This window comes from Cyprinus carpio, chromosome A9, assembly GCF_018340385.1.
Source record: "Cyprinus carpio isolate SPL01 chromosome A9, ASM1834038v1, whole genome shotgun sequence".
NCBI lineage: Eukaryota > Metazoa > Chordata > Actinopteri > Cypriniformes > Cyprinidae > Cyprinus > Cyprinus carpio.
This window is the reverse complement of record NC_056580.1, coordinates 21,694,550-21,708,535: the sequence shown is the minus strand read 5'-3', so window position 1 is coordinate 21,708,535 and position 13,986 is coordinate 21,694,550. Positions and strand designations below refer to the sequence as shown.

General features: G+C 37.8%; 1 protein-coding gene and 1 pseudogene across 1 annotated transcript; both read right to left on the bottom strand.

The window, feature by feature from the left end:
* Window positions 1-518: 518 nt before the first annotated feature.
* On the bottom strand, window positions 519-3,421 carry LOC109095764 (annotated as a pseudogene).
* On the bottom strand, window positions 2,182-13,769 carry LOC109096027 (protein HEG-like). Its single transcript, XM_042764137.1, has 13 exons — window positions 13,223-13,769; window positions 8,741-10,258; window positions 7,935-8,048; window positions 7,339-7,461; window positions 7,140-7,231; window positions 6,926-6,981; window positions 6,113-6,273; window positions 5,754-5,888; window positions 5,575-5,617; window positions 4,759-4,796; window positions 4,485-4,572; window positions 4,213-4,390; window positions 2,182-3,681 (listed from the first exon to the last, which is right to left on the bottom strand). Exons 1-13 carry the CDS (start codon window positions 13,491-13,493, stop codon window positions 3,538-3,540), a joined length of 2,961 nt encoding a protein of 986 aa, XP_042620071.1. The 5' UTR covers window positions 13,494-13,769; the 3' UTR covers window positions 2,182-3,537.
* Window positions 13,770-13,986: the final 217 nt, after the last annotated feature.

Sequence of the window (13,986 nt, the reverse complement as noted above, 5' to 3'; positions counted from 1 at the left end):
AAAGCATGTGAATATCTGAATTATTGATTAAACAAACAACTAATAAGAACCTTACACACATAAGTAACCCTGAATAGAGTACAACATAACAGTAAGCAATGTCTGAATTTCTACAGTCCTCCATTATGTAGAGTCTTATGAATCAATCAATCAATCACTCACTGAAACCATTTGGCATACAGGGAAAAGTGAGTTTGTGGTTTGCAAATGTCAACATATTTCATTTGAGGGTACAATGATCCATTCAAATTTCTGCAAATTATGTGATGTCTAACCCGAAATAATTTCAACCACAAGCTATTTTCAGTATTTACTGTGACTTTAAACAAAAACAAACAAAAAAAAATCAATAAATAAAATGTTATTGAACTATAAATTACTTCATGCCCATGAAAACAGTTCATATCCACCCACACTTCAACATTTTTAGACTGATTTAGTTTGAGTGCAGTCCCAACAAAGCTTTAAATCATGTCTATTAAAAAGTGCTGTCAAAAGTGACATAACCTAAATTGACATTAGGGAAGAGGACATTTCAGGGTTTGTAGGTGGAATTTTGACTGACCAATAACTAAAAGGATAGTTGCTCCAAAAGACTACAGTGCCATGATGACAGAGCAAAACAAATGGCAAAAAAACAAAAACAGCACAAAGTACACAAAGTTGAGCCACCCTGAGGCAAAAAAGAAGAGGACACCCTGTATAATGCCCATGATTGTCTCTTTCTACGAAGAGCAGAGAAAGAGCTGGTGTTCTCCTCCATTCTCTTCATGTGATTGAAGAGTTCAGTCACTTCACTGCTTGATGCCAGCATAACGCCCAGACAAAGCAAAAAATAGCAACATCTAATCCAAAAGTCTATGTGTGATAATATGTAGATTCCTAAATCTGTTGTTTCGCTGGTGATGTTCACATGAACTCTGGTTGAATTCAAGTTCATTGCAGAAACTTCCCAGATTAAGCATACAAGGAATTCAGATAGAAAGAAGAGTCTGTCAGCAAATAATGCCCAGTACACAAAGGATCTGATGTGCATCTTCATCCAGATTAAAAAAGGTGGCCATAGAGGAACAAAGGAACAATCTGGAAGTAGTAACAAACATTCAGAGCAAGAGAAGCAGTAAAACCAGTCCACATGGCAAAGACAATACCGGCCACTGAATGAATGTATGTCCATGGAGCTGGATCAACAAAGTCGGAAAATAAACAAATAAAAAGTTAAAAATGTTAAGAATTGCATCCAATAAGTGACCACAGTGACCACATTAAGCCGTGGTTTAACACTGTTTACTGGTCTTTTCTGTGAATAAATCATACAGTAGACAAAAAACATATCAGAATAGTGGCAATAGAAACAGGCACATTCACTATGGCAAATGCCAACATGCTCATGTTAACAATTAATGAAAACATTTTTCCACTGGCCACCAAGAGGAAGATGTTTCTTATGTGCACAAAGGTAGTGTGAAGGCTCCACCCCTAATTTAAATACATTTAGAATGGGGGTCAATGACATCTGCAAAAGCTATGTAAAATCTGAGTTATGAAACATGACATTTGGATTAGATGCTGTACAGAAGGAAAAAAAAATGTATTAAGTCCAATTCATTTATATGCACAAAATACTGCAGGAATTTTATTTGAAATTGAAATTAGTTTCGATCTGAATCATTTCCACTTTTTTAATGACATATTGTGTTCATTTTTATGTTTAGGCTTCATTATAATAAATGCATTTACTCATGACTTCCATCCATCTGCATTTATTTGCATTTCGAAAACCAGAGGGCACCACATGACTATGGACATTGGTGCACAAATGGTTCCAAAATTGTAATTTACTGTCACTCTGTGTCATTTACTTACCCTCTTACGTTCCACAACATATGACTTCCTTTATTCCGTGGAAAATTGATTTAAATGGAATACACTGGCCAAATGTAAAAATGAAGTGCCATAAAAGTCATTGTACGACTCGTGCACTATTTTCAAAGTCAAGTGTTCTCCTGCCGTGTATAGCACAGCAGGAGACATACCTTGCGCGGGAACCAGTTCTGTTTGCTGCCAAAAGGTCAAAAGGTTCTGTCTTTTAAGACTGGGTTTAGGTAAGGGTCAGATATCACTTTTGAGTAAATACTTGTTTAAAACGAAAGAAATTAACAATTAAAACAAACACAAACATAAGAAATCAAACTTTATTTCTCTATTATTTTACAATACAATTCTGACTACAACGCCAGATTCAAGTGTCCATCCACAGAGGAGGGGGGAAATGCTATTGAGGAAAGCAGTCTCTGATATTAAAGATTACAAATAAAGCACATCTCACAAGAACACACATTAGATAAAATAAAACGGACACCTGGAACCAGGTGAAGTCCATCTCATGCACCACCAAGCATCCATACAAACACATTGGAGGTCCTCAGATAATACTACAGTATCTTTATCTGAAACACAAAACTTAAATAAAATAAATTAGGAAACAAACAAGGCAGCACTGCGTTTTATGATTATTACTGTTGTTCAAACGGTAATACCTTGAGGCAATATTTGCTACATTTCACACGAATGCTGCATCCAGTAATATTGTGTTGCAAAGTCCTACCAGCTTTCACACAGGTTTAATTCTCCAGCGTAAATCTCACAACATTTCTCAGATAAAAATTAACCACTACAAAGCATTAAATGGATGGTTTACCCCAAAAATGTAATAATGGCCTCATATTGTTTAAAACAATGTTCACACTGCTCTATTCCATACAATGTGGGACCAGTGAAGTGAGGCTGTTAAGCTCCAAAGAGCACCATAAAAACATCCTGATAATGGTCAATAAGACATATGCAAGTATAATCCATGTCTTCTGAATCCATATACTATGAGAAAGAGTCTGAAAAGAGTTTATAGTCAAGAGCAGCTTTGACATTATGTTTTAAATACATCCTTTGTTTTTCCACCGAGGAATGAAAGGTATTTTCAGGTGAGTACATGATACCAGAATTTTCATTTTGGAGTGAACTATCCCTTTAACTTTTGATTTACATACACAAACAGACATCTAGATACCCCATCACTCACAAAACTCAGTACAAACAAGTTGGGTACATAATTCCAAGTTTAGATATGATACATTTATGGCTTTTTCCATTTGAGATAATATCTGTTTAAGGAGTTCATAGTGCAAACTTTTAGAATATAAAAGTTATACTGTAGCTCAGGCATCTTACGTGATATTCTAAATTCACTGACTTCCACTTAAGTATAAACGCTCTGCGAGGAGCTGCGAGAACATCAGTTCATCAGCTCCACACCAGAAACTAAAGTCTTACTGTGGGACTGTTCAAATGCTTAATTGACCCCGACAGGCCACTGTGGCTTTCTTCCAATCTCACAGATAATGGTCTTTTCCTGCCAGCTCATTTTCACATTCAAAGGCCTTTAGTGGCAAGTATTCAGCTCCAAGATCTGCGACAGGTCCAACCATACAGAGAGAGCTTATCTGCAGCATCAAATTGCACACCTGCTGGGTAAGGCTTTTAGAAGTAGTCCCTTCGCCGTGAATCATCGCTAGAGAAAGAAGGGTTCCACTGAGCTGGGTAGATGCAGGAATGCCTCGAACCGGGGAGGCCGGAGAACGGATACAGACCATTACGTTCCAGGTCAGAGTTCCTCAGTGCAGGTAAAGAGAGAATAGTACATAGTCACATATTAGCTAATCATGTAGGGAATTCACCAATTCAGGATGTGCATGGCCATGTGAAGTGTTTTTTTTTTTATGGTTTTATTTATTTTTATTTAAACATCACGAGACTATGGAAGCTTATTTCCATCACGGAATTTAAAAATGTAAACTTCTTAATCTCACAATTCTGTTTTTTTCCCCATTACAATTGCAAGTTTATTCTCATAATTTAGACTTTCTTCTCAGAATTGTGAGTTTCATGAGTTTCAGTCTTTTTCTCGCAATTTCTGAGAAAAAAAATGAGAACGAATGCGAGATGTTAATTGCAAGTTAACATCAACAACACAACTGCGAGACTCAGAATTGTGAGGGAAAAAGTCTGAATTGTGAGAAAAAAAAAGTCCAATTACCTTTTTTATGTTTTTATTCCACGGGGGAGCTTCAATATTATACAAATTCAAAAACCAAAGCCTCCATAAATGCTCATTTCTGGCATTATAACTCTCTATGAATGAATATGATCACACACCGAGTAATAAATGTCTGTCATTTGCAGGAGATTTTTGGTACTGCCGTTCTCCTGCATCTCAATAGTCTCTCGGCCCCACTCCATAGACACACGATTACTCTTAGAAAACTCTGCGTAGGGTGACATTTGAAGGTCTCCACTTTTAAAAATGATTTTGTTGATGTCATCTTTGTCCTTTCTGAGAATGCAATGAACAAAAATATTTTTGAGACATTTTTGTAGTTTAAAATTTCCCAAGATATTTATCTGTTGCATATATATCCCAATCTTACTTGCAGCAGGTGACTACGAGGGCGATGATGACAATCAACAGAAGAGCTCCTCCAGCAGGAGAGACCACCACGGCTATCAGCTTATAGACTATTAAACACAAGTTCATTTTAGCGACATAAAGTTATTTTATTTATTGACAAATCTAAAAATAATACAATTTAACTGAATGATACATTTTTCACAAGCTTTATATATCACACGCTAAATAAAGTTATAAAAATAAAGCTAATTTAAGTGTAATAAAATGTAAATTAAAATAAAATAAAATCTTACAATTACTGCAGTTGAAACCTCCAAATCCAAACATGCACCTGAGGAAGTTAAAAAGAAGTTTGAAAAACACAAATACTAATACTACACACACTACCAGACAAAATGTTGGACAAAATGAACTAAATTTGTTTCCCATTATCTTAAAAAGCTTTTGATCTAAAGGCCTATGCCTGAAAGTGGAAATGGATGAGTTGGACCGGATAGTGAAGGAAAGCAGCCAACAAGCAACAAGCATGCCCAGCATAAATGGGAACTCCTTCGAAACGGTTTAAAAAGCATCTCAGGTGGCACCTCATGAAGTTGAGAGAATGCCCAGGGTGGTTAACGCTGTAATCTAAGCAAAGAGTGGCTATGTTGAAGAAGCTAAAATCAGGGGCTTTATCGTTAACTAAAACTAAAACCATAATAAAAAAGAATAATAATTTAAATAAATGTTAAGTGAAAAAAAAAAAATGGTTTCATTTAATTTAAGTTGAAGTACTAAAATAACTAAAACTCAAACAAAATAAAATTAATAAATACCACATTACAAAATCTTTAACTAAAATTAAAGTGAAAACAGAAAATATAAAATCTAATTCAAAATATTACCAAAAACTGTAACAGTATATCAATGATACTAAAATAACACTGGCTAAAATACAAGATTTTAGCCACTACTTCATACTTCCATTTGTGCTATTTCATAGTTTTGAATGACTTTATGATTCTAAACTGGGGAAAAACAATAATCTATAATTAGTAGCTATGTCCAAACAGTGACTGGTTGTTTACAGTAATATTTACTTAAAATGCATTTAAAAAACACATACTTACTCAACACAGCTGCCATTAACAAGTTTGCGTCCATCTCCACAGTCTAAAAAAAAAACACTGCCTTTTTTAAATTAAATTAAAAAATAAATAAATAAGAAACTTGGCATTCTTTTGTACAAAGTCGCACAATTTAAGTGTATTCAATCAAAGAACTGAAAAGACACTATTGTATGTTGTACCTCTGCAGGTCATGTCCCCTGGGTTCTTTTTAAAGTATCCTGGGTGGCACTGACAGTATGGGGTTCCGCTAGTGTCCGTGCACACAGAGTACTGTGAATCACACTTGGTTTTCTGGGCCAAACACAGGCTCTCCGCTAAACAGAAACAAGTGCTTCAGAACAATTGGCTTTCCAGAGATAAACAGTATGACAGAGCTTTACAAAATATTATTTTAGGGGGCTCAAGACTGTGTTATCAGTGTATATTGTGTGACTGGTATTATCATATCTCTGAAGTGGCGGAGTGGAGTGGAGGATAAGAACAGAGTGGATGGGTCTGAGATAAGAGTATGATGCATACAATGAGCGCTGAGTGGTACCGTGATAGGAGAGATGGTGCTGAAGCTTAATGGTGCAGTGTGAGTACGTCCGGCTACAGTTACTCAGGGACATCTGGATCCTGTTGTAGACATCCGTGCTGGTCACATTGGTGGGGAGTGAGAACATGTTCACTGCTAAGATCTGCACACCTTCTCCATCTCTGCATAAGGCATTTGCATTCACATGAGTGAACAAAGTAAAATAATGCCCTGAATTCAAGTTAGAAATGAACATTTACATGAAAATGAATTTGTATATAATAATAATAATAATATGAATGAATGCAATAGGTAGGTGATATGAACAAAATCTCAACTGATAACAGTATCACACTATAATCATTTTTGGATGGAAATTAAATGCTTTATAAAGAGAATGGACTGATTGTAAGAAAATTTGGGATCAGTAATATTTTTGTTAAGAAATACTTTTATTCAGCAAGGATGCATTAAATTGATCAAAAGTGACGGTAAAGACATTTCTAACGTTACAAAAGATACCTATTTTAAATAAATGCTGCTCTTTCAAACTTTCTATGCACCAAAGTATCCTGAAAAAAGCACCAGTGCACAGAAATATTAATCAGCATTTTCAATCACTGAAAACTGGAGTAAAGGCTGCAGACAATTCAGCATTTACCATCAAAGGGATAAAATGTTTTCTGATTTTACTAAAATACAGGTTTTACTATATTTTTAATCAAATAAATGCAACCTTGGTGAGCATAAGAGGCCTTTCACAGTACAGTTGTTTTTTTGGTGCGCCGTATGGCCCATTCCTGCTGGGTCTCTAGAAGATCAGTAGAAACGTACCTTTTACAGAAAGTGGAGCGTCTGTAACCATGGAAGATGGAGAGTGAGGCATTGAGCTGAAAAATCAATACACAAATGTATCAAATTAACCTCAACTCCATGTCTTATCATGTTAAACCAATTACATGCTCTATTGGTTGGTTTCTGCATTAGAAGATTGGCTGTGGGTTGTAAGGCTTTAAGGTGGATGCAGATGCAGTACAATGTTGCATACCAGCTGTAAAATCTCTCTGTGCAGCTCATGCAGACCTGAACTTCTGAGATGCATTGAGCTGTTGATGGTGAAAATGCCCAAAAATGTCTTCACTGCAAGGTAAAGCCGAATCAAATATAGAAAGGGTATCATAGGGTTATCACCAAAATATATTAATTCACTCTGGACATTATTTTATTGTAGACAACTGACCACCTACCTTGTGTACAACTGCGGCCATCCTCCAAGTCAAAGCCCAGGGCACATTCACAGCTGAAAGAGCCAACTGTGTTGACACACACTGAACCCTGGGGGCACGGACTACTCACACACTCATCCACATCTACAGAAAAACACACCGCCTAATTAACCATTGTTCATTTTTGTCACAAACCCTGATGAAAACACGCATCACTTTACTAGACACATATGTGATTAATTATGAACAAATGTTATGTGATATGTTATGTTATCTTCAAACTTGTTTAAAAAAAAAATGGAAGAAAATGGAAATACTGACCACACAGAAAACAAATATAATGGATGTATTTAAATTAATATAATTAAATGTATTTGTGTTATATTATATTCTATGTGGACAATAAATCCACATGCCACAATATGTAGTCTAGTCTGTCACTACCCTGTGACTAGCATAATTAAAACCTAAAATTTGATATCACAGCATTGGAGATGTGGCATTATGGGTAAGTCAATTCCTGTTACTGTTTGTTACTGTACTTTTAACATTCAGATTAGTGAAGATGAAAGATGGTCCAGTCTGATTGTTAGTGTACATTTAAGTGGCCTTCTTACCTTCCTTGCAGGAGGGTCCTGTCCATGCAGGCAGACACTGGCAATGGTAACTTCCTTTAGCTGATCTAACACAGCGGCCTCCATTTGCACAAGTTTGAGGCCCACACACATAATCTACAGAGGAGAAAGACATTAATTGTTCCACAAAATAACACTAAATACTAAAAAAATACTAATAATTTAAGAACACTGTTAACACTAATTTGACTGAACACTGTTTTCCTAATTAATGTTGTTCAGTTGCTTTGACACAATCTTTTTTGTTTAAAGCACTATGTAAATAAAGGTGACTTGAAATGTAATCTTTATGAAATTTTAAAATGAATGTCTATTTTTCATACAGTACATGTACTGCTGTGATACCTTAATTCACTTTTCATTTATTTAGACAAATGCACACTACAGTTTTTAACATTTAGGGTCTTTGGGTTTTAAGGTTTTTGAAAGAAGTTGCATTTATTTGATCAAAAATACAATAAAAACATTACAATGTAAAATAAATCTATCGTATTTTAATATATTTTCAAATGCTGCTTCATATTTGAAATCATTCTTTGTTAAAACAGAACGTTCAAAAGAGTAGCATTTATTTGAAATATAAATCTTTTATAACATTATAAATGTCTTTACTTTAATCATAACTTTTAAATGGTAGTGTACATAAATTGAATATCGCCCATTTATCGGTTATGGGCCAGAACTGTAATATCGTTGAATCCTTAACAAGCACCATTAATAATACCAACATGATGATTTTAATTATGCAATTTGTAAGTCGCTGTACAAATACCAAAAGTCAAGCATACCTGGTGATGCTGTTGATCTAAACGGCATCTGAGTGGTTGTCGTTCCCATCTCTGTGGTGCTTCTGTCTGTGTGATTCCTGGTGGTTACCACCACAGTGGTTTTGGTGGAGTAGCTCTTGCTGTAAGGTGTTGTTGCACGTCTGCCATGCCCAGTAGCGTTCCCTGGCGTCGCCGTGCTGGTTTCTAAGTGCAGGGTGGTGACGTCAGCAGAATCAGATGTACTGGGTGCCTGAGGTCCACCAGTAGGGGAGGTAAGCGGATGCTGGGCTGTGGTAGGTGTCGTCCGCAGCACCTGAACAACATCTGTGGTAACGATGGTTGTGTGTTCTGTTTGGGCTTGCGGTGTGGTGCTCGTTTGGAGCCGACGGGTGGTGGCAGGAGGAATCATTGTAGTGAAAGTGTTGGTAGAACTGTAAAAAGTAGATGCCTCATTAGTGGCTTTCTCTGTAACCTGTGGCCTCTGAGTTGCTGGCATGGCAGATGTTGGCACCACTTCTGTGTTGGTTTGATCATCAGTTTTTGGGACGAAGGGTGATTTGCCAGCAACGAACTTCGTAAATGAGTCATCAGTTGTGGTGGCTACATCTTGGAGCACTGGGGGTGCAGTGGTCAGTACCTGAATGGTTGTCTCCTCCACTGTGTGGGCTGGAGACCCTTCAGGTTCCTCATGGCTAGTTGAGCTGGCAGATCCAGTAGAAAACTCAGTGGAAGCCTCAGTATCCAGTGGATAAGTCACTGTGGAATCACGGCTCTGTTGGGATGTGCTAGTGACATTGTGTTCACCGGAGGTAAAAGGTGGGATAGATGGCACAGAGTCACTGGTTTCTGTATAAGATGTCCCACTAGTCACATATGTGGTGTCCACTTCCCCTTTATCTCTGTTAATCATTGTAAAAGAGGGTGTTGAATTTAATTTGTCGTTATCAGACACCTGCTCAAAGGTCTGCCCTGTGACATTAGATTGCCCCGTCTGTGACTCAGTGCCGTGGGACAACGTTGACCACTCGGTCTCCAAAGAGTGGCTTTGAGTTGCATTGGTGGCATTATGATCTTCAAAAGTGGACTCAGTGTGTTCAGACAATGCAGATACATCTTCTACGGTTTCCTCCTTGCCCTGGGTGGCTCCCGACGCTCTTTCTTTCCAGTTGGAAGTTTGAGAGACAGCATCAGAGGAATTGGAGTCCTCAGTGTATGCAGAGGTGCTATTAGAGGTCACAGAAAGCAGCGTGCGCTCTCTGACTCGGTTGGTTGTGGAAATGAAGGTGCTATCAGTGTGAGAGACAGAGTCGGTAGTGTTAATGTCACTCAGATCCGTTACGGGAACCTCTCGCACTGTTCGAGCTTCTGTAACAGGATGGTGGCTGGTGATGCTGTGCGACGCTACTGATGGACCCTCCCATTGGGATGTGGCATTAAGGGCAAACTCTTTGTCAGTCTGCAGACGTTCAGTGGAATCATCTGAGGTCATCCTCCAGTCAGCTGTATTTGTAGAGAGGATTAAAGGTTTTTCTGAATGTCCTGGTTTGAAAAATATAAAGAACAACATGTTGGAAACCATGCATTAAGAACTATTAAAATTGCAAAAACTATTGAAATTCAGGAAAAGAGAAATTTGAGAAGCGTGTCCACTAGGGTGCGCTTCATGCGGTGTGAGCCTTAGGAAACCTCATGAACTACGTGAGATGTTTTCAGAAGTGACTGCGGATGTAATGATTTTGGGTGGAGAACAATTGGCAGCCAAGCTTGTCTAACCTAACAAAAGCTTGGGCCCTAAAAATGGAGGGGATCTGATCTTCTGGGACCTGCTGTTTCCTTCCTCCAGCTGACCTAGCAAAGTCCATATTACAGCGCTGTCACTGCCTGCATGGAGTTCATACACAGGCAAAACTATAATCAAGAGGACCTCTGACTATTCCGGCTATTTAAACAGAGTGGTTAAAAAAAACATTGAGTACCATTACCTTTATGGTCAAAAAAATCATCCCTAGAAACTCCAATATGATACAAATAAAGAAAACATGCTTTTTACCCAGTTCATAAAATATTTAACAGCTCTGAAGCAGGACTTCCATTTAATTTTTTTGTCCATACGGATTTTTTAAAGATCAATTCTGAAATGTATACCTAGAAGGAGTGGCCAACAGAACGGCCAATATAATGTTAATATAAAATTATAGCATTAAAGTGATTTAAATACCCAATTTTTTATATATACATTTACTCAAAATTCACTACAAAATGTTTTAAAACAAAGTATATCAGAGCCAATTCACTGCATTTAAAATGATTTACTTAACTGCACACTTGATGCCAAAATGTCAGCAGGATAGATGATATTGAGTGGAAGTTCTCCAAATTAAATCACATAAATAAAGCAAAAACAATCCCTAACATAAACTGCATATTAAATAGAACACATTGGCTCAAGAAAGTGGAACAGTTTATGAACCAGGATGATCATGAGCCAAGGAGGTCATTCATTAAAAGAGATGCTCTTCCAAAAACTGAGGAAACTGAGTGTAAGTAATCTCATTAGTTCACAGACTTCACAATTGACCAAGTACTTCATACGCATAATAAAACAGTTCTTTTTACTATTACTACTACTACAATAATAATAATGCACTGAATAGAGACATTAACTATTTATTGTAGAAATGTTTTATATATATATATATATATATATATATATATATATATATATATATATATATATATATATATATATATATATATATATATACATACACACACTTATTAAATATTTTAAGTTTTCCTGGTTTACACAATTCAGTCTTTATCACATGAGCAACCTCTGAGTGGAGGTGGAATCTTTGTAATCTTACTGCGACAGTTTTGTTTCAAAACAATATTGCTGTACACCTCAAAAAACTTCTCATTTTGATCTACAGTCGTGGCCAAACGTTTTGAGAATGACACAAATATTAATTTTCACAAAGTCTGCTGCTACAGTGTTTTTAGATATTTTTGTCAGATGTTACAATGGTATACTGAAGTATAATTACAAGAATTTCATAAGTGTCAAAGGCTTTTATAGACAATTTCAATAAGTTTATGCAAAGACTAATTATGCAAAGATTATTTGCAGTGTTGACCCTTCTTTTTCAAGACCACTGCATGCTGTCAATCAACTTCTGGGCCACATCCTGACTGATGGTAGCCGATTCTTGCATATTCAACACTTGGAGTTTGTCAGAATTTGTGGGTTTTTGTTTGTTCGCCCGCCTCTTGAGGATTGATCACAAGTTCTCAATGGGATTAAGGTCACGGGAGTTTCCTGGCCATGGACCCAAAATTTCGAAATGTGTTCAGTCAAATGTGCTGAGCCACTTAGTAATCAATTTTGCCTTATGGCAAGGTGCTCAAGCACGCTGGAAAAGGCATTGTTCATCACCAAACTGTTCTTGGATGGTTGGGAGAAGTTGCTCTCGGAGGATGTTTTTGTACCATTTTTTATTCATGGCTGTGTTCTTAGGTAAAATTGTGAGTGAGCCCACTCCCTTGAATGAGAAGCAACGCCACACATGAATGATCTCAGGATTCTTTACTGTTGGCATGACACAAGACTTATGAAGTGTCACCTTTTCTTTTCCGGACAAGCTTTATTCCAGATGCCCCAAACAATCAGAAAGGGAATTCATTAGAGAAAATGACTTTACCCCAGTCCTCAGCAATCCAATCCCTGTACCTTTTGGGGAATATCAGTCTGTCCCTGATGTTTTTCCTGGAGAAAAGTGGGTTCTGTGCTGCCCTTCTTGACACCAGGCCATCCTCCAAAAGTCTTGGCCTCACTGTGCATGCAAATGCACTCACACCTGCCTGTTGCCATTCCTGAACAAGATCTGCACTCCTGGTGCCACAATCCCTCAGCTTAATATACTTAAGGAGACGGTCCTGGCACTTCCTGGAGTTTCTTGGGTGCCCTGAAGCCTTTTTCACAGCAATTAAACCGCTCCCCTTGAAGTTATGGATGATCCGATAAATTACTGATTAAGGTGAAATCTTACTTACTAGTTAACAGAGGAAGAACAATGATTTCAAGCACCACCCTCCTTTTAAAGAATCCAGTCTGTTATTCTTACTCAATCAGCATTACAGAATTATGTCTAGCCTCGTCTTCATCAACACTCTCACCTGTGCTAATGAGAGAACCACTGACATGATGTCAGCTGGTCCTTTTGTGGCAAGGCTGTAATACAGTTAATTTCCATGGTGAAAAGGGACTTTGCAATTAATTGCAATCCATCTGATCACTCTTCATTACATTCTGGAGTATATGCAAATTGCCATCATAAAAACTGAGGCAGCAGACTTTGTGAAAATTAATATTTGTGTCATTCTCATTCTCACTTTTGGCCACGGCTGTAGTTGACACTAACTGTAGACTGGGGCTCTTTCAGAACCTAGTGTGCTGCCTATCGAGACAGCACTTTGGGGCATCACAGCGCGTGTAAGGCTTACCCTCTCTTGCTCCAGTGATGGACACACTGGCGGTAATGTCCGTCTTCTCCTCCAGTCCACTCGACACAGCTGTTGCAGTGGCCTCTCTCCCCGGCCAGGAAGAGGTTTGTTTTAAACCAGTTGTTCGGATAAAAAAAGTCTCGGTAACGTTACTCAATGGGTTATCGGTGTCCGTGTCTGGAGAGAAAGTTTCGGCAATCACAGTATTTAGGACAAGCAGAAAGACCGTGAAAACCACACGGTAAGCGCGTCTCGCAGCACACGTTTCCATTATAAAGACGAGCGGGCGGACTTCCTAATAAATAAAACGCTAAAGAGGTCCGGGTCACCATCGGAAAGGGAGTCCCGTTAATAGTTTCCCACTAGTAAATTCCTTATATTGGCTTTAAAGTTGGAGATGAAGACTTAAAAGGGTTATATTTCATGCAGCGAGAGTGGGGAAGCGGAGCAGTGGGTGACTCCTCCCCTCGGGCAGGCGATAGCGGTTTCCACCCCATTCCTCTGGATGAACGCACTCTCACAAATGCGTGCTCATTTCGGTTCAGCCAGATACAGTATGACAGTCTGATGATGCCACAACAGGTGGGATTCATATTTTTCCCTCTCTGAAGTATAAATCAAACCCCGGTTTGCATTAACATTACTCTAATACTACAATAATTTGCTTCCCACTTTTTTTTAGAAATTTCTATGCATTAAGACATGGGAGAAATAGATAACAGTTAAGAGGGGTGCATATGCAACCTGACAATTATTAATATTTT

Bases quoted from the DNA above. Each gene is read 5' to 3' on its own strand.
- LOC109096027 (XM_042764137.1), bottom strand. From the start codon at position 13,493: ATGGAAACGTGTGCTGCGAGACGCGCTTACCGTGTGGTTTTCACGGTC. The intron at 6,274-6,925 runs GTACGTTTCTAC...TGCCTTATGCAG, and splicing joins CGCTCCACTTTCTGTAAAAG to AGATGGAGAAGGTGTGCAGA. The intron at 3,682-4,212 runs GTGTGTGATCAT...ATTCTCTCTTTA, and splicing joins TGACAGACATTTATTACTCG to CCTGCACTGAGGAACTCTGA.